The 21,509-nt window shown below is 40.9% G+C and overlaps 1 protein-coding gene across 2 annotated transcripts; it reads right to left on the reverse strand.

The window, feature by feature from the left end:
* Positions 1–601: 601 nt before the first annotated feature.
* Positions 602–17,785, reverse strand: FEM1C (fem-1 homolog C). 2 transcript variants are annotated; one of them, XM_035562582.2, is made up of 3 exons: positions 17,684–17,785; positions 16,750–17,436; positions 602–5,967 (listed from the first exon to the last, which is right to left on the reverse strand). In XM_035562582.2, the coding sequence occupies exons 2-3, from the start codon at positions 17,291–17,293 to the stop codon at positions 4,658–4,660; spliced, it is 1,854 nt and encodes a 617-aa protein (XP_035418475.1). In that variant the 5' UTR covers positions 17,294–17,436; positions 17,684–17,785; the 3' UTR covers positions 602–4,657. The 2 variants fall into 2 exon arrangements, with proteins under 2 accessions (XP_035418475.1, XP_050572108.1); XM_050716151.1 differs by having other exon boundaries at positions 17,744–17,773.
* Positions 17,786–21,509: the final 3,724 nt, after the last annotated feature.

Here is a 21,509-nt window from a genome sequence, read left to right on the forward strand (position 1 = left end):
TTTCTAGCAACTGGCTTAGATAATTTCTACAGATATACAGAAATTATGTGTCATTCAATTTAAGCCTTTTCCTCACCACTACCAATTACCAGAACTTCAAGGTTTGGGTGGATCACCATTTCACAGTAAGAAAGAGAATTAAACATTGAATTTTGCTTTAGGTATAATTCCTGATGATGTGACAACTGAAGTCTAAAGCTGCAGCATTGACATTTAATTATTCATACTCAATGCAAAAAGGCTTATCAACCAGTATTGAGTAACCCTAAAGAAAACAGATGTATAGACTCAGACAGGTGTTCTCCAAAAACATTTTAATATAATCTGCATTTGGAGCCTAAAGGGAGTATGAGCAGAGAAATATGGTTGTTACTCCTTTTTAACATTACTGTTAAAGCTAAATTACTTAACGTAGAAAATTAACTGCAACATTTCCATACATGGAGCTAGCCCTGCACAGGAAATTTGTGGTAGATTTGTGGTAGAATGGAACACAAACAAAATTAGTTAAAACCAAACGAACAGTAACTCTTCATTCTGCCCTCACTGAGGGTTCAACAATAAGGACAGTCTAGTAGGTCTCCCATTAATTTCCTCAAAATTACTTTGAAACATTAAATACCACTTGACTTTATTGCAGTCACAGAAGATTGAAATTAGTGTTAATTCTATGTAGTCATATTTGTGAACATTTTAGAGCATAGCATGCATTTCACTCTGTATATTTCAAAGCTTGAGGAAGCTCTTTCAACAGTAGTTATATCTTGCCACTACCACCTGGCAGTTGATATAAAAGTGAGGAGAGGCACGTTTTTCCTAGAAAGGTTTTTATCAATTTTTAAATACATTTGTAAGGATTTTGCTATGGCATCCTATTCCTTTTTTTTAAAGTGATTTTTTTTTTATTTAGTGTTTGGTAAAGATGGAAAGAGTTTAATTTTAACCAGTTGCAAAACATTTGTTAAAAGAGAACTGTTTGAGAACTACAGAAATGTACAAAATTACTTCATATCCAGGGACTGCTGTGAAGTATATATGGAAAACGAACCACACTGTTGCCTTCCATTTCAGAAAGTGCCATTACCCCACACTTAACAAACAGAACAGATACAGCAGGCAACTCGAACCTTGTTACCAGAGTAAGTGATAAAAAAAAACAGGAAGAGAACTCTAGGATTTGGTAGGAACAGCATTTATTTTTTATTAGAGTACTCTTCATCTACCTGGCTGAAGTATTTCAGTCAAAGTCCAAGATGATTGGACAAAAAAATTAGTATTTTTATCCCCATACCCTCCTTCCAATCCCCAAATGCACCTTAAGAGGTCTCAACAAGCAAGGAGGTATCATTGTATTTAGGGAACCACACTTGTAAACTGTTTAATCAATTTTAAAACCTGTTTCACCTCTGCAGGCCATACAATTTTTTCCACAGTGTTCTCAATGTGTTTGTGTGTTGGTAGCTCAGAAGAAGCGCGTGTCATCACAGAAAAGCCCAAATACAAAGAAAAGAAAGTTAAAAATATGACAAAGATTATTTGTGTTCTGAGTGCTCTTTAGTTCCTTGTCCTGACCACAGTGAGTTCAGCTAGCAGTACCACTGTATTTAACATCAGCATGTTTCACTGAAAACATCTTAACGGCCACCTCTGAACAAGTAACAAGAGTTAAAATAAAACAAACAAAAAAATCTGGTCCATGAAACTGTTATCTACTACTGAACTGGAGACAACACCGGGCTGAAACAAGGCCTGTGGGGGCAAATCTGTTATTACCCATTAGCACTGGCCACAGAGGCAGAGGCGTCTCAGACAGGGGCTGCTGTCCTGACCCACCCTCCCGAACAGCAAATCCTGAACTAATCCCCAGCATATTACCCAACACAGGCTCTGTACTGATTTCTTTTAAAATGAAGTAAAAAGTTAGAGAGTAACATAAGCATACGGGGCTATGGAAATGGAATTAAATGCATGAACTCATCCACCTGGAGACCTAAGTCTGAGCATCTGACAAAACCGCCACTTAAGAGTTCAGGAAACAGCCTCAATACCGTGAAAAATTAACTTCTGAATGGATGTGATACACCTCAAGATTGATGCATGCTGGTAGATACTTAGACAGAACTACATGCAATAAATCAGTACTTCTATTATGTGTTAGTTGTTAGAAGAAAAGCAAACAGTTAACAGAATAGGCCCTCCCCGTGAGACTTAACAATTTTCACTAGATTTATGTATTTTTAATAGTGATATGCTTTCTCCTGAAAATGTTTTCCACTCAAAGATTTGCTAACAATTAACAATTTTTAGGTTGTATTTCTGGACTCAATGTCCAAGTAACTAATTTTAAACAGGATATTAGACAGTTACAAAGATAGAAATTTAAACTAAAACCACTAAGGAGCAAACAGACTCCAGAGTATAAAGCTCTGAAGATCTAAAAATTCCTTTTTCTTTGACCTATAGAAAGAGAAGTATTTTTGTGAACTGCTTTAATGTGGGCCATTTCTACTGTGGCATGATTTCTTAATTACCCCTGCTTACAAAGTAATAGAGAAGCATAGGAAATTAGAAAATAAGGAATATAAAAATCAAACTACTGTTCTTACAAATGACAACATAGGTGGCATGTTTTAATTGTAAGGAATCAGAAAAATCCAGCCAATTGAATAGAAACTTATGGCTGCTTATTTGCAAGAGAAACAGGATTTCCTTGTTCTCAGAATTTCTTACGATGTACACATGGCATGGGACACACATGTGAAAGATGCTTCAAAATACAGTCTGAAAGTGGCAATACAGCAACAGAACTTTCAACATAGCTTTGTTTAAAACCATCCCAGTATGTTCCTCAAGAACAGCTAAACTAATAGGAACACTAATAGGAACCCTGAAACAGCCAAAAAACAAGGAACAGCAAGAAACAATTCTCAGATGCACTCAAGATATATTCCTCCTCAACCTAATTCACAAAAGACAAAAATGTTCCAACATCAAATTAGAAATAAAAATTGAAAATGGCCCTCCTATAACAGCTTCACCTTTATCTAATTAATTTGGCTTTTAAATATATAAAACTGACAAAAGCCTAAACCAACTTGCTGAATTTCTGGAGCAAGAAACCCATAGATACGCTTACTACCTACCATTGAGATGACACCTCAAGTCAACAATATCCAATATGCTAGGCCACTAACCTTGCAAGTAAACTGTATTCTACTCAACAGAACTGAATTTGACTTTAAGACAGTTGCAGGGCTAATGTGCCATTATATATTCTGCTATTAATCAACAGTAAAGTGCTGAATTGTATGAATTACCTGAATCGCACTCACGTTTATGATCTTCAGTTATAGATTTCTTATCAAGTCAAAAGAGCCCTTTCTGTTGTAAAAGCTAAGCTGTTGTGCAAATATTATAAAAATAGGTACTTTAATCAGGAGCTATATACACAACAGAACTTCAGGTTTTCTTTAAGTACAGCTGACACAGTAGAGACATAAAATCCATGCAAATATTTATAAAGATATTTAAAAATGAAGAAAAAGGGACACTTCTATAGAACTTCCAATACCCTGGCGTACAGCCACTTACTATGTTATAATTATATTAGATGATGTCTAGATCTGGACTGAAAAGCATCATGCCACCAACATGCTTTAGTTTCTTTTGTAGCTAAAGTTGATTTGTAAATTTAAACTACAGCATACGTTTGATCTACTTCTCATTAAAGTGTATCATTAAGTTTGAGGTTTAACTTTGAGCAAACGTCACATCTAGTCACATAACCAGCACAAGCAAGACATTAGTGCAAAGGGGAAGGTGTCAGTTGTACATAGCGAGGACTCTTCCCCTAACTGCACGATGCAACAGAACGATTTTCAGATTTAAAATTCAAGTGGATTACCAAGAGAAAAAGGGATTTTCTTCTCCCAAATTTAGTACAAATTTCCAGAGGATCAAGAGGAAAGCAACCTCAGGAACAGCACTCAAAAAAGTCAAACCCAAGTCTGGAGAACTGGTAAGTAGCTCCAAAATTTGTCATGCTATGAAGACAGCATTCTCAAAAAGAGGTCCAAACAAACTGCAAAACGAAACTGACATTTAGGTCAAAATTGGCCAACTGCTGCATAGAAATATGCTCACACACAACAGTCATGATTAAGCCAGTGCATAGAGAAGATAAAAGCACTTATGGTAGTTGCAAATGTTAACAAGTCCATCCAACTTCAACAGTTTAGCAATGAGTCCATAGAAAAAGAATAGAGTAGAGTAGAAATGCTCAAGCAAAACCAAAAAAAGATGACCTTCCAACTGTATAAAATCCACATAACAGTTATAGTATAAAGACATCAGTGGAAAATACTCAACTCAGTCCCAAACACCCAACAGGCAAATAAGACCAGAATAGACAAGCCTTTGGCAGACAATTTTAAGAGTCTAAATATGGCATTACATTTCTAATTAACCCACAAAATATATTATATGGCATATATTAAATACTGGTTAACCAACTCTGCAGATCTGATGCTAACAACACTTTAGCCAATGAAAGCAAGATGGAGCAAGCTAAGGGAACGCTGGTGTACCACAACAGTGCTCAAGGAAAACACAGTCACCAAATCGTGCTTCAAAAACAGTATTCTGGGGCTCCATGCTATCATCTGTGGAGCAAAACAAAGTCCTCTAGTTTTTCAGGGATGTGGCCTGTGTAGTATATGTTATGATTCGCTATAACACGAGCAGCCAGACACTGCAAAGTAGTATGATTTATGGGCTGGATTAAATTTTTTGCTATTTCCTTCTCATCCAGCAAATCGCTGGCAGTTTGTTTATGTGAGTTTGTGGCATCGAAGTGTGAACCTGACTTGATGAGAATATTCATGATGTCTGGATGGTTGTTCAGTGCAGCAATGTGTAACGGACTGTTGTTATCAGAGTCTCTGACATTTACATCAGCACCACATTCCACCAGGATAGCAGTAACTTGTAGAGAAGGGAATTTACAAACTGGGTAGCGACCCACACATGTAGTATTATTGTCAACAGCAAGGTGAAGCGGACTGAAGTTATTTTTCCCTCTAGGTTGAAGCTTAAGAAACTTGTAAATAGTCTGTTTCTTAAAATACTCCTGTTCTGAGCTGCAAGGTACTTTCTCCAACAAGCAGATTAAATGCAAAATAATGGATAGGGCTTTGTTCAACTGTATTGGATCAGGAGAACACTGGGTTTGTTTCATGGCCCGCTCTATTTCTAGAACGCTTTTGCACAGTATGCCCATCAGATCATCAAATGTAACAGTAGTGCCCAGTAGGCCTTTTGCCCTATCCTGCAGCATGAAGGAGAAAAGCTCAGCAAATGACAGCAAACTGCTGGCCGTCATAGGGCTCAGCGGATCTAAATTGTTCTGCTGCATGTCCAAAGCGTATTTCCATAAGTTGATGCAACGCTTAAAGTTTCCAGAGTCTGCATAGACAGCACCTCTGTACCTAATATAGTAGGATGTATCTGGGTGAGAAGGGCCAAGAATACGTTCTCTAATCAATAGTGCCTGCATTCTCATTTCGTCAGGGTCTGCAATAAGATTTTCTAGCTCTTCTGAGCTATTCACCTCTTTAGCATAATCATAGGCCATAATTAGTGTTTGTGGCACAGGTTTGCTCAGGATATTAGTCCTGTCACTGTATCTCATCTCCATAGCTCGCTTCCAGTATTTCAAAGCACCAAGCAGATCTCTCTTTTTGTCCACAAACGTTGCTCCTAGAAGTTCCAGAGCATTTATGCATTCAGCCTTACTGGTCTGTACGTGCTGGGTCAGAAAGTCCACAATATTCGTGTGGCCTGTCACACTAGCTGACAGCAAGGGAGTCATTCCATAACCATCCTTTTCCATTTTAGCACAATACTTGAGAAGCATCTTCATTATCTCCAAACTTCCAGATTCTGCACAATCGTGTAATGCGGTGTTTCCTAGCAAGAGAAAAAAAATCAATTACACAAACAATTAAATTATAGCCTAAATCCAGCCACGTTAAGAGTTAAAAAAAAAATGCTTTGACATCTACAGACTATGAAAGGCTTAATCTTAAATATTTTAACTTTTCATTTAACTAAAATACCAAGGCTACAAGGCAGTTAAACAGATAAAAATGTTTGATATTATTGCCTGAAAGATTTAAACAGCTCTTAAGATCCTTTTTGTCTCATTATTCCAAAAAAAAAAAAAAAAAAAAGAGTAAAAACAGAATCCTCCCTTACATACGAGATTTTTTTAATCTGCTTTCAAATATGAAACAGAAACCTAAGTTTGCTAATCTCCATGTTGTATTTTCCCTTCTCCCCTCATCAAATTTCCTTCCTCCGTATCTCCAGACATAATTAAAAATGTGATCTGCATGAAAATTAAAGCTGGGCTAACTCAACAAGAAGAAAAAAATGTCTTCAGCACAACATGCAGGCATCTATCTTGTGTCTTATTTACATTCAGATTATTCTTCGTAAGCCTGTCATTGCATATTCTCTAATTTAAAGGCACTCCAGTACTAACACTGTGTTGGGATTTCTTGCAAGCACTAAAGCCACTTCATTGAAAATCACGTACACAGCAAATTAGAAAGAAAACATCAGGCACAACAGTTAAATATTTAGCTATTATGATTCAAATAGATGAAAATTTTGCTCTGTTTCAAATATGAGCACTTCACTGGAAAAGAAGAGAAGAAGATGGATGACAAGCTCTCCCAGTCCTCTCCCAACATAAAGCCTCACGCCACTAGTTGTTCTTAAACCACATAATTGCAACCCACCTTGTTGTTTATACATATTATATGTACTACAGATTCGGGCTTATGAACTTTTCAACCTCCCACTAAATCAACAAGAAATAATTAACAGAAGGCTTGTGTAAATACCCACCACCCCCTCCATCAATTTTTCTTATATCATCAGCACTGCAAAATCCTAGTTAACTGGTTATCAGACCATCCATTTCTGTTACACTGCCAGCAAGTTTCTATATTCTCAAACGAGACCTTATGCAAAGGCTGTCTGTCCATTTATAGTCATCAGCTTTTGCCTTTAAAAACTGAAAGGAAGGTTTGCTAAAACTTCCGTATTTGCATTTTTGGCAGGCTTTTTTATGCCAACAAGACAGTGATTTGCAGTGAGCTTTGCTGTTTCTAGATCTACAACAGAACTATAGCAAGTTAGGAAATAAATTCTTGAAATCTTCAGCCAATGTTTGGGAAAGTTTGTATTTGTAGATACATAGCTTACTAATCTCAACAGCTTAGTTTACCTTCATAGATACCTTTTTTTTTTTTCCTGGGATCTGATCTCTACAATGTGCAGTTCCTTCTTCTTATTACACAGCCAATGAAACAAATTAAAAGCATGTCTGAAATCTGTCTGAAGAGCTGAACGCTGTATGTAGACAAACTAAATGGAGTTTTACCTCCATTTTGCTTTCTACTAGCACATCTTTCTGCTGTCTTAAATACAATAAATTCAAATACAGAACATTTGAAGTCAGTACATGTATGTCTCTATATATAAGAAAAAAGATTCATAGTTACGAAATACAATTCAGAAGTAGTTATCTTCCTTTCCCATTTCAATTCTAGGAACCTCCTGTAGATCTATACAAATAACGTTAACAACTTCCAGTTTTCTAGTTTGTGACTTCGTAGCCCCCCCCCCCTTTTTTTTTTTTCCTAACTGGACACAGTAAGAGGATATAAAGTATGAAGAAAAATCCCACAAAAGCAAAATTGAGAAGTATCTGCTCAAACCACGATGATTGTCCTCTAAATTCACAAGCAGAACCAGATACTTTAGATTCACAATGTGAACTTGTGTTCTTTCTTTTGAGTTAGAGCTTACTGTGTAGGAGTCCGCTTTTATCTGTTGATATGCCCCCAAGACAAGAATATATTTATTGAACACTTTTTTGACAAGTGACGGATAGGTAAAAAGCAGGAGGGTGTGACTGAGGTCCTAGTGGGGGAACCGAGGCCAAGGTCTGTGTACCCATTAGAACACTTTAATCTAAACATACTTCTGCTATCCACAAAAACTTTCTCAAAGCTTTACATGTAAATCAGTCTGCTGCTTCTTCCTCTGACTGGTTTGTGTATCATCTGAGGAAGGACTAACAGCACATTTTAAGACCCCTTTGTTGCTCCCATTCGCAGCAACTATAACAGTGAAAAGGAGGAACAGTAGCTATTCAAGACAGTCTTGATTCAAACACACCAGATACTTTACCTGCCACACTAATCAAACACAGACAAAAGATGTGCAAATTGCTATTTTCAAAAGCTGAAATTAAATAGTTTTTTTGCAGTTATAGCAGAAAGACAACTACAGACATATTTTATCAACCAACCAGTATTAAGTGCAAGTTCCAAACAAAACAAACAAAAAACCCAACAAACAAAGGAAAATATCAAATTATTTCATACAGTGAACTTAACTTGGAAATATTATTTTCCTGATAAATTTTGCAATAGCTGCCAATTATTTTACTATCACTTCTTAAAAAGTAAACAGAGGATGACACCCAACACAAAGTGGCACCTGAAATTATCTACTAGATCAAGACTCGTGAAACTAAATTCAGGTCATACAGCGACAAGTGATTTTCAAATGTTAATACCTTAGGCAATTATTGTCAGTAATGGAGAGTGTTAAGTCAGTACTGGTTTGCTCACACTACAGCCTCTACCAAGACTAATAAAGATTTCAACCACAAGAACAGATTTTTTCCAAATTCAGATAGATTAAAAGTTTGGCACATGTAGTTTACCAAATGTAATCCCCTCTCTCTGTACCTCTATACCTCAATATTGACAGGCATGAGACCTTTAAATTCCCAAGATGGAATGAGGTCACAAGCAGACAAACACACAAGAGGAACTTGCCAAAATACACACGTTATGCAATTATTCTTGCTGTGCTGGGGAAATCCAGATAAAACACAACTACAGCACCCAAACTGCTGCTCCCTGGGTTGTCGGCACTTCTGAGCTTTGTGATGGCAGCAAAGCCAGACAGGTCTGGGTGCCGGCTGAGCCACCAGCTAATACGGCCGTTTCAAGGTCTGTTCAAGTCCACATCCCATCCTTCACAGCAGAGCTCCAGAACACTGAAATTGGCACCCATTTTCTACCTTCAGGTCAACATTTTTAGGAAATTAAAAAAAGTTGTAACACAGAAGTATGTTAAAGACAGATCAGGCAAAATGCCAGAGCATCACTGGAGTTCTTACAATTGCTTCGACTATTAATACACTTTGCTGGCTTTGACAATTGAATCCATGGTAGCTATTCATACCACACATTGCAGATCCATCACCATATAAACTCTTAAAACTCTTACCAGTTGCCAGGCTTATATGCTATGACACATTAATACTGCAAAAACCCACACACATTAAGCTTAGCCACTGTCTGGGTAAATTCAGGTCCAATCCAACAACTTAGTATGTCACTAACTTACAGCGCAGCCTTGCAGGACATGTGGGAGTATGCCTAGAACCCCAAGAACTTCATTACTCTTTCCAATCGGACTGTCCTTCATTAAAAAAAATAAATTAATTTCTTAGCATTACAATTGACTTAAACAGTAGTTACTGACAGCGTTACCAGAATTAGGGTAATTTTTTCTAGCTACTTACACTGCAGTAGCCCTTGGAGACCAGAACTATTTCTAACAATGTGAAGACTGAAAAAGGAGGAACATCACTAATTTTTAGCCGCTGCACCTCACTTACTTTGACTGGATGGTGTAAATACAGCAGTAGGAAGGAAACACTGCAGTACTTGAGAGATGTTGCAGTGGCCTTAAAGATATTACTTCTATGTTCCAGATACTGCCCAGGAGTTGAACAGTTCAAATAAATTAACCATTATTATGAATTTAAAAATTTCATCCATTTCAGAAACACTATCTGGTTTACAGTTACAGGAATAAACAGTGGCTAAACATTATCTATGCATTTCAGAAGCCAATCGGTCTAACTTTTGTAATGTATCTACTGCTGTATTGAAAAGGAAAAAGATTGAAAGTAAGAAAGTTGTTTGAAAGTCATTCTCTGATAAGCATTTTCCTAACGGACAAATAACTTGAATTTGACCAACATCTTTGTTATGTGGCTTTGTTGTGGGTTTTCTTTATTGTTGTTTGTTGCTTTTTAATTGTGCATGAATAACTCAAAAAAGAATTATATTTTGTTAAACTATTTTCCATTCTGAAATAATCTGTGGGAATTTGATCACATATAGAAGATTGAGCCTTTCATGCTGCTTAATAATCAGCATCGTTCTTGCATAGGAATGAAATTGGACTGGCAATGTTACAGTAGGCATGGTACTTCTCTGCTAGGAATTGAATGCCAGGATACTGCATTGCTAATGCTGTTTACAAGCTGTTTCTATCTGCATTAAAAAAAAATCACTATTCACATTACCTAATAACTTGCTCTAATTAAGAAGAGCAACAAAATGAAAAGGGAATAACCATCACCTTCAGCTCTCCCAAATGTTGCAAGAACAGATAAGGGAAAAAGTTACGGTCAGTTGACACCAAAGCTGCACATTTCATTCTTTTGTTATAGTCCTTCTTTAAAAGTATTATGAACATTACACAATCACTACTATGTATCCTAGATTTAATTACCTAATTTTCCAGTATTACAAAAAGCTAATTGGGGTGGGGACTCAAATTTACAGCGAGGTTGTGTCTTTCTGTTTCAAAACAAGTAATTCCCGAAACAGACTGGTAGCTTGTGACACAGCAAAGAAAGAAAAAAAACAGCAATTACACAAAGTGATTTGACTTGATTTGCAAACAACATCAAGTACCTCCACTTCTTTATTATGTTTTTAATATATATAATATTACTTCCTTATTTAATAAATAAATAAATAATGCCTGATCAGATTTCTGGGTAGTAAAATTTATTATCAGTCTGATTTCATATCCGGGATCTGTTCCTGAAAATAAACACTGAGCTGTTCAACATCAAATAGAAGAGAAAAAAGATTTGATTTGAGTGACTGACCAGTGTGTAAAACTAGTCAGATACATCTATTTTAGCAGCCTTGCAGATAAAATTAATCACTCTTTTAAAAGTGAAGCTGTTCATGTAACACTGATTTTCAACACAGTACTGGAAGCAATTAAATCCTTCAGCAGCTGTACTTTTGTTTTTTTAATATGTATTGATACATACATACAAACATGGACAGTGCACAAGAAATCCCTTATACATCTTTACACTCAGTAAGCATAACAAAGAAAAGCTAAAGGTATGTCTTCCCTTTATGAAGAAATCAAGTAAAAATTGCAAAGCACTGCTAACCTCAACAAGCTTTAATCTACTTTCCATGTTCTGTAAAAGAATAATTGCTCCCCTTGCTCACAAAATTATTTCAGGATAACTTGTATTATTAAGATTAAGAACACAAAGTTCATTTTTAACCGTTTAATTTCAACATAATCTCCTTTTTAGTTGAAATAAAAAAGATTTTTGTTTAAACCCTTTCCTTATTTAATCTTATTTTATTTACAGACATTTTTACTGAAGTTATTTCACATACCATCACACACAAAATATCCACAAAATTCAGTGCACTGTCTCATGCAATATTAACCAAAAAAAGGAAAAAAAAACAACCAAAATAATAACGAAAAAAAAGGCACAGGACACTTTTAGAACAAGGCTTTTTTTTTTTTCTTTTCCCCCATGAGTAAAAGAGATCCTTGCTTAGCTTTTGTTTCCCCAAAAAATGAATCTTGGCAAGTATACAAGACAAAAGAAAAACTCAGAAGAGAACGAACCTGTCAGACTCCTTAATGTTTACTGCAAGGGAAAATTAATTATTTTTAATGCGTACTAAACCACTCTGATCGTACAGCAAAAAGTGGGAATCTACCTAATCCCTGTATTTCTTAGCCTAATTCTGTAAAAGATTTTCTCCTTCTCAAGAGGCTTGAGCATTATGCTTTCCAGTCTTCCACACGAACAATAACATGGAAACAGCAGTAGCCCTTGTCACAGCACCGCTGCGTGTATAACCTTGATAAACTACCTGCAGTGACTGAGGTCCGTACGCTTCTGTAGTTCCCAAACTGAGCAAGCAAAGCGAACAAGCCTCATCCTTCATGCTATGTTATAAAGCTATTCTAATATACGCTATATATGCTAATATGTGCTATATGTAGTATAACTTAACAAGATTTTGAATTGCAGTGTTATTTTGCATTTTCAGAAGGCATGCTTTCCTCCAACTGCTACGGTATGGTAGTATGGAGGACCATAAATGACAAAGAAACTGTGCTTTTGACTGAGCATTCCTGTGCAGATCTCAAGAGGATCCTAAAGGAATGCCTCGTCCAGCAGTTCTTACAGCATTTTCTAATACTTTGGAGGGTGAAAAACTAGTCTTTTGGCTAGCAGACGCGTCTGCTAACAACAGGAGGGGGACTAGGTTAGCGAAGCCCATCCGTTAAATACAGGAATATGATGCTGAAGACAGAGACCACATTCCAAACAGCTGAGCAACGGAAAGAGTTACAAGCCATGTTCAGAAAAAAAAAACACCTCCCTTTCAAGTAGATACTCTTTTCCCAGAGTCCTTATTCCCCGTGCCATTAAGACCATCCAGGCTATCGGTGCTTGTGTACCTTATCTATTATTCAACTTGTTAACTGCAGAAAAGAAAGGAACAAATCTACATTATTGCAGCAGGCCTGGAAGAGGAGGATAAAGAATAATGCAGATTATCAAAACGTGCATAGTCAACATTCATAATGCAAGACCTATGTACTTCTGACTCCAGACAAAAAACACAGGATCTCTTCAAAATAGTCTGCAAGCAAAATAATTTTGGGGGGCAATTACAAAATACTTTGATTTAAATATAAAATCCAGTTCTGACAAACACAACCCCATGTATATCATCAAGAGAGCCCAAATCTGTAGTCTGAAGACATGGCCAAGACTGCTACCACCTGAATTACAACAGTAAGCATTTTTCTCCCTGTGCTGACCTGCTGGCGTCAAGACGACTGTGCACAGAAACATCAGTGAAACTCTGTACTGAGCAATCCAGAGGACTTTTCCTAACACGGTAAGCCAGCACTGAACTTACAGATTGCTGGCAAGATTTGCCATGCAGGCGAACAGAAAACCGCACGCAGGCAAAACGCAGAAGGTTCTCTCCTCACCCAGGAGGGTCACCTCTAGGGTTCCACCTCCTCGGGAGAAAAACCTCAGGTTTCTGCTACTGTAGTATTTATTAGTCGTGTTGTTCCTCCTTTTAAGAGCAACTTAAGAGCTTTAAGAACTTTAGGATGTACAAGGTTTTTTTTAATTTTTTAATAATAGTTAGCTGTTTTAGACATTATTTTATACCATTAAAACTTGTTAAGATTTGTTATTTTTAGTTTATGGCTTCTCCAAACAGGAATAACATCTCTGAGAAGCCTCTGAATTAGGAAGATTAAGCTGAATTAACTCACTTGGGAAGTGTTGCTTTGGCTGTTTTTGCTTTTACAAAAAATAAGAAAAATAAAAGATACCTGCAGATATATTTGTTATTTCCCACAGTGCTAATAGGAAAAAACTACCCTTCTTAACCCACTTATGACTTTCCCCCCCCTCGCTTGTGTGGTTCGTGTAACCTATTTTTTTTTCTTAATCTTTTGTTTTCATTTTTGTTGCCTACATTCTTCACAGAACTTTCGGGCAACTGTGAGAGTCAGATCTGCACAAAAGCAGATCAAAGCTGACAAAATGCTCATATTTTAAATACCGAACTACGGCCCATTTTTCCCAGTACTGCACTTACATACCCCAAACAACCTGCTACCGCCTTCTTCCACACCAACTCCTGAGAGACAGCGCCAGACCTACAACTCACCTCACTGTAGCCTGTTATCTGACTCAGACTCTGAAGTCTTTACGAAAGCCCTAATCACAGCCTAGATGTACTTTCGCACTTCCCCAACTCTCCTTCAAGAGCCTTTGCGTTCTGAATTTCAGTAGTCCTAACCACTGTTGCAGGATTTTATCCATATTTTAGAATTACAATTTCACTAGATTTTTCAACCGATCTTTTACACCCTGCCTCAGCAGTCATCCAGATTTTTAGTAATCTTTGACCATACCTATTTTTTCATCTGAATGTATTTTGAAGTTTCCCTGGAACTAGTAACATAAACATCTTTATATCTTTCCCAGCCCTAGCATTTCCCAGTTTTGAAAATGTGAATAAAATCCTATCTTACAATATCAAATTCCGGTGTAAAAAACACAATGGATGGCTCAAACTCTTTCCTGGTTTTGAGAATAACTGGAGAACAATCTGTAATTATCTCCCACAACAGCACTTTTCCAAACCTACCTCTACGAAAGCTGCATAGCTTTGTTCCTATGAAGAACTTTGTAATTCTAATTGCTGAAAAATTTCTACTATGTAAAACTTTTACTTCTTTCACAGAAAAAGGCTTTCCCCCGTGAATGGCCCAGGAAAGAGCCTGTCTAAAGTTCAGATACAGGGACTGCAACAAGTTTTCCTACTCAAAAGCAGACCACTCAAGTTCTCTTTACCTCCCTACTACACCACCCCTATGCTTTGTCTGTTCTTTAACGAACAGCTGGAAGAAGCAAAAAATGAAAATAACACAGAGACTTTGAGGTGGAATATGATAATGTAGAATAAATCCTGATGGAAATACTCATTTTGAAACTAACAGCTACTGAGCATTTTTTGCAAACCAAAGTTCAGAAGGTGAGCTGTTGAGCCTCAGCCACCACAACACCCATACCGCTGTAAAATTTAAGGCTACCCAGTTTGGCTCAGTTCTTCGTCTTTCCGCAGCTGACATTCACTTTCAGGTTTTACACTAGTTACTTTCTCTCTTCCTCTACCTTGTCACTGCTTATTAATAAAGTTCAGCGATCAGACAGTACGCTCCTGTCACGTGAGAGAGGATTTCCAAACACAAAAAGGCAGACCATACCTGACCAATAGGTATTATTTACACACATCCATTTGTGCATTCTGCAGTTCAAAATATAAAATGAATTTTAATGATCTAAAACATATCCAATCCAACTCCTTTATTTTTAATCAGTAAGGATCGATTATACCTTGGGAACTTTTGGTTATGTGCTCAAAATGTGAGTCACACCAGAAACTAAAAGAAGCATAGAGAGGAAGGAATTAAGATAATAAAGAAACTGAGAGCAATAAGAAAATCCTTAGGAAAGCACAGCTGCCTTTCAGTGTTTAAGCAAAGAAGCAAAAAAAAATTAATGCTGTAGAAAAGTAAATAAGAAGGACAAGTAAATTAAAGCCTACTCTACTGACACAAAATGAAAGGAAAAAAGAGCCACAGATTTTTTTTTCCTGTTACATCAGACACTTAACAGCTCTGTTCTAGCCATACCTATCATATGAAGGAATATATTTAAAAAAGGATGCACATTTTATGCTTAGCTTGTTATTCCACGAACCGTGTCTAGAAAAATGACATTTTTGTCCTATCACAAATCCATGATGATTCATAAGCAAACTTAAATCCTTACAAAGGAAGATTTATTTTGCTCTGCCCACCTCTATGACAAATCGGTAGTTTATCTTGCTTTACATTAACCCCGCATATCTGATGATTTGCTGAAAGAAAGCATACTTAGCTGAGCAGCTTTTCCAAAGAGATCACCCTCACATTTGGCATTTAACAGTATCATATAATAATCTAGACACAAAGTAAATTTTGACATAAATTAACTGTATATTATCCTGTTACACATATAATTTAGCCTTAAACAGACAAAGTATTATGCTACAGTAAGGTGTATTAACAGATTAGTAACATATATAAAAAAAATAAACTGCTGAAACACAATCCTGCCTCAGTGAGTTAAAAATTAACTGTAACCTGAAATACTTGGCATGTTTTTTAGGCCAGTATCACATTCACATAAGAGTCCAAGATGTTAAAAAAAAAAAAAAAAGTGGTTAAACCAAGGAGCCCACATAATTACAATCACAACAAAGTGAGAGAAATTGTCACTTTGACAGTATAATTGCAAAACAGGGTCAGGGACATGTCCTTCGTGATCTGTGCAACCCTGGAAGTCCTTCTGTTGTAGTCATAGTCACCTGAAGCCTCATTTCTTTAATCCTAATACATGTTTTTGTTTTGACGCGGAAGAAGAAGGGCCCAAAAGGATTCAAGAATTTGAAGGGAGAGATGGGTGAAGAGCAAAGTAGTTATTCATTTCCAAAGTAGAAAATATTTTTTCTTTTTTATGCGTCTTTCCCCATTATAGTCTTAGTGGCATAAGCCAGTTTTAAATACAGCTTGTTTGTTTTAAGAAACAGCACAAAAACAAGAATATATGCTCATATATTGGACTGTATTACAACACAAACATACAAATGTTTACACAGCAAAAGTTTATTAGCTTTTCCCATGTTCGTATGACTTTTTAAGAATTTGAAGCTTAAAATTAATCAATTTAGAAAGAAGTTACAGTCAGTGTTAACAAGGAAGTATGCTAAAAAAAACAGTAAAAACATGGCTAAATACACTTCATCTCTTACTCATCCACATGATGAGACTAGAAGAATATTTTTGGGTCCTCACAGCCTCCTAAAGGAGGAGGAGGAGTTCTACCCCTTTCTGCCACAAAATATAACAATTAACTTACCTTACCTGAAAATAAAGCAATTAACTTACCTTTAACACTTTTTCTGTTAACATCAGCGCCTTTCTCAAGCAGATACTGAGCAATTTCTTTGTGGCCTTTGTAGCACGAAATCATCAAGCACGTATGCCCGTGGCGGTTCGACACCTCCAGGTCTGCTTTGTGCTCCACCAGGTACTTCACTATCTCCAGGTGGCCGTCGAAGCAGGCAGCTCGGAGCGGGGTCGAGTTCGTCAGGGTCGTGTTGTTGACAGAAGCACCGTGGTCTAGCAGGCACTGAACCACCTTCAGGTGGCCGGCAGCCGACGCTGCCCACAACGGCGGGGCTCCCTCGATGGTCTCGCCATCGAAGTTGACCGACCCGCCGACCTCTATGGACGCGGCACAGTGCTCCAGCAGGTACTCCACCATCTCAAGGTGACCGTAGCGGGCCGCCATCAGAAGCGGCGTGGCCCCGTTGGTTTTCTCCGACACCAGCACGGCCACCTCCTCCCTCGTTTTGCTCGCCAGCAGCTTGGAGAGGAGCCGCAGCTTGCCATCGCGAGCTGCGTTGAACACGGCGGTCTTCAGATCCATCTAGCCTGCGCCCCTCGGCTCCGAGCCCGGCGACCAAGGAGCCTACTGGCGGCACGCCCGCCGCCCGCCGCCTCCTCTCGAACGGGACATGGGGGGGGGGGGGGGGAAGGCTCCGCGCCGGCCCCCAGCGGCCTGCCGACGACCTGTGGAGCACACAGACGAGTCGCGACGGCCGAGTCACGACCGGCGAGTCGCGACCACCAACGCCTACCCCCCCCCCCCCACGGCGGGACCCCCGCGATGCGCCCCGAAATGGCGGCGGGGAGACGCGGGACCTGCAACCTCCGGCTCCCCCCGGCTCCCGGCCGCCGCCCAAGCCCAGGATCCCTCCCCGCCTGGCCCCACCGGACCCCGCCGAGCCTCGTGAGGCGCCCCCGGGGCCGCCGTTACCTCCCCGCGGCGCCGCCGCCCGCCTCACAGGGCAGCGCCCGCCGCCCCCCGCCGGCCCACCATGACAGCCCGACCGCCAGCCGCGGGTCTGCCCGCGGGCGCGGCGCAGCCCGGGAGGAGGGGGGGGAGCCAGGCCGCCGCAGCCAATGAGAGAGAGGCGCGGGCGCCCGCCAGCCAATGGAGAAGGGGAGGGGGCGGGACTACGCCGCCGCTCCAGCGCGGCGGGCGGGCGGGCTGCCCCGAATGGCGGCGGGCGGGGCAGGGCCGTGAGGGGAGGGGAGGGGAGCTGCGGGGAGCGGGGAGGCGCGGCCGGGAGAAAAGGGGCGTCGGGGGTGGTGGCTCCTCGGGGTCCGAGCTACGCGCATCGACACGCCGGGCTTCCAGAGGGTCTGCTAGCCCCGTGGGTGGCGGGTGCTGCTGCATCCTTCCCCCAAACACCGCCCGATTTCGAAAAGGCTGCGGGTGGAGGAGGACGGACCAAGCGGGGCCGCCATGGCGGGGCGCTCACCTCAGGGCAGCGTCCGGGTGGGAGGCAGCAGGAGGGGCTCCTCGCCTCATGGCGGTGGCATTAATGGGCTGCCTGCCTGGTGTGCAGCTCGGCATGGCTCTGCCCTCCTGCCCCACTAGCTCATGCCACTCTGGCGGACATTTTACTGTTTTATCCACAGCCCTGGCTCCAATAGTGTGAGGAAAAACACAGGGCACCACACAATGCTTGATGGAGTGATAGGTCTGGACCATTTTTTTTTTTTTTTGTACAGAGTTTGCACAAACTCCCATTGAAACCATTTTGGGACTCACATTCAGTTTCCAGCCAGAGTGCCTGTTACAAAGCCCTGTATTATTTCACGTTGTCCATTCAGTTCTTTCTCTATGTCCCAAAGGGCAGAGGAGGATGAGCGCAGAACTGTAGGTTCCCTTCTCCTCACATCAGGCAGTGCAAAGGAATACACCTAAGAAAAACCTAACCCGCACCTCAGCTCTTAGCTTAGACACTAAAAGCAACGCATCTGTATTAACCTGGAAATTTCTGCAAATTTTTGATCTTGCTTTTCATCACGACACAGGGGGCACCACCAGTATGGCTATACTTCTGCTAGGCCCTGAGCTAACACACATCTATCTCCGTGATGCATTTTTGCATTTCGCAATTACACCTCTGCATGCAGTGTGTAGCTCATGTCCTGCCTCTGCTGGTGCCCAGTCCTTACACCAGCCTGGCCGAGGGTTAGATTGGGAAGCAGGTACAGGACCCTCTCTGGTGGCAGGAGATGCCCATGCTGTGTGAGCTGGCCAGGGGGTGCAAGCCTGTGTCCCCAGGCTGGAGCGAGGGCTATTGTGGGTGGACACAAGCTGAGAAGGAGAGGTCTGGTCCCCAGGTACCTCATTTCAACAGAGAAATGAGCATCTCTGCCTGTGTGCCCAGGAGAGTAAGGATATCACTTTGTTTCCAGAGAATTCATCTGAGCGGAGATTTTACTTCCAGCATCTCCTTGAAAACCATTCCAGTATTTGTCTCACTGATTTTCTGTGGTCGTATTGAGAAATCAGAGAGACAAATAAGAAAATGATAGTCCGTTTAGTTCTAATTCATAAAAAAACTTGTATAGATCATGCCAATTTTCTGTGCTATTGAACTATATATATGCACATATGCATGTATGTGTATATAATGGAGATGGTTTGTAGGTTAACTTCCCTAAAATATGCACAGTGGTTTAGTGATGGAAATATACTACAGGGGACAGGTGCTGTTCCACATGATGTGGGTATTTCTGAAAGGTGCAAACAAGGCAAGCTTGCAGATGTCCTCATATGCGTGCTTTTTAACAGCCTGCTGATGCGTCTGCTGAAATATTTCCTCTCCTCTCTCTCCATGGTCTCTGGTGCTAATTCAAGTGGCTGAAAGTACATTTACAGAAGTTGCAGTTTCCAGGGATTCAGACATCTCTGCTGTTAAAATTGGTGGCAGATGTGCACCTAGCTTTAGGTCAGTATTTGCCGAGCTTGACAAAACAGAATTTCCCTCTAAGAAGGCAAACTCAATTTTCTTCCTCTGCTGGCAACCTGTGAGGAGAGGCTGAAGGAGCTGGGACTATGCAGCCTGGAGAAAAGACTTGGGAGGTGCAAAGGAGATGCGGTGCTCTCTTCAGTGGTGCCCAGTGGCAGGACAAGAGATACTGGGCACTAACTGGGCACAGGAGGCTCCCTTTGAACACCAGGAGTGTCGCTTTGCTGTGCAGGTGACCAGGCACAGGCACAGGCTGCCCAGAGGCTGTGGGGTCTCCCTGCTGGGGGACCTCCAAAAGCCCCCTGGATGTGGTGCTGGGCACCCCCAGAGGTCCCCGCCAGCCTCTGCCATGCTGTGACTGTGTGATTGTGTCCTCCTAGCATGCATTGTGAATGACATGCACGTCTGAATTCGTGCATCCATTCATACACTCCAGCTAGCCTGTGCATGACCATATGTTGCCTCTCCAATGACAGTATTCTGGCTTTTTGGGAGAGGCTGCGGTAGGCTGCATAATAGATCTGAAGCAGTAAAACCTGTAAATTTAACACAGCAGAAGTTAAATGTAACAAAAGCAACTGCCAAAAAGAAATTATCTCCCAAAGCAACATTTGCCACTTACAAAATATTCTCATATTCATCAACATGGTTGTTTCAAGTCATCAGTTGACTAAGCTGTAGATAGCAAATGGGTTAAAAATTAACCTGCTGTTTTCTAACCATGCCATTATTAGACAGAGCCTGTGATGCTCATGCTGCTAGGCCAGGAGCAGATTGTGCTCTGCTGTGGTGGGATCCTCCACCAGAGCAACACTGGGCATGCACAGTGGCTTCACATACAGACGACTGGTGAGACTAAGCCTTTGCTCTGTTAAAATCTGGGTCGTGCCCTTGTGACACCAAAGGCCTCTTGTGTCCCACAGGCTGTACCTTTTCTGGTATGTTACACAAGTGAAACCCCAGAGGAGGCTGCTCACCATCTCTGCGCTGCCCTCCTTTACCCCATCCATATTGTCCTCCTGTTCTTTTCCCTCCTTTGCACACAGGCCAAGGCAAGGACAGGCCTGACAGTGCCAGTGAAGACACACAGAACTGTAGTTAATAAACTCACGAGATTTCTACAGTGGGTGGAATAGAAAATACATAACATCCTCTGCTTTCTAAATATAGAACAGACATTTCACCCACCATGAAACCTACCAGGCTAGAGGTGGCATTTGGCAATATGCATACTCAGCTCCCATGCATCAGAGCAGCCCCCTCCACTGATTCCCCAGAATACATCCAGAAAAAGAAGGGACCTGAGGCAGGCTCTGGGGAGTCCCAAGCGTTGGAAGCAATCATCTCTGCGGTAAAGATACTTCCCCACAAGTAGATGTCAGCAGAGGGGGTAAGCCAGAGAAATGCTGCCTTTACCGAAAGCAATGAGGGACAACAAAACAGCACGAGCACTAGGCAACGGCCACAGTTGCGACACAGGCATGTGGTGGTTTCTGCAGGAGCTGCGGGGTGGCCGGGAGCACCATGAGCACGCTGCTGTAATGCCAGCCCTGGGCCTTGGCTGCAAGTGCCGGTGGTGCCCCTGCCTTTTAGCCATCCCCAGCTGCCACCAGCAGTCCGCAGCAGCAGCTTGCAGCTTGGACGAGGATGGTGGCAAGGGCCACCAGCCCGCAACAGTCTCTGGCCCTGTGGGTGCATGCAGGAGTGGGTTTCTGCTCTCGTTTTCTGCCTTCGGGCCGTGTACGCCAACAGCTGGTCAGATGCAAGCCTGCAGCCTCTCAGCCCTGTGAGTTGCTTCCTTATTAGACCACGAAT

Source organism: Cygnus atratus, chromosome Z (genome assembly GCF_013377495.2).
Source record: "Cygnus atratus isolate AKBS03 ecotype Queensland, Australia chromosome Z, CAtr_DNAZoo_HiC_assembly, whole genome shotgun sequence".
NCBI lineage: Eukaryota > Metazoa > Chordata > Aves > Anseriformes > Anatidae > Cygnus > Cygnus atratus.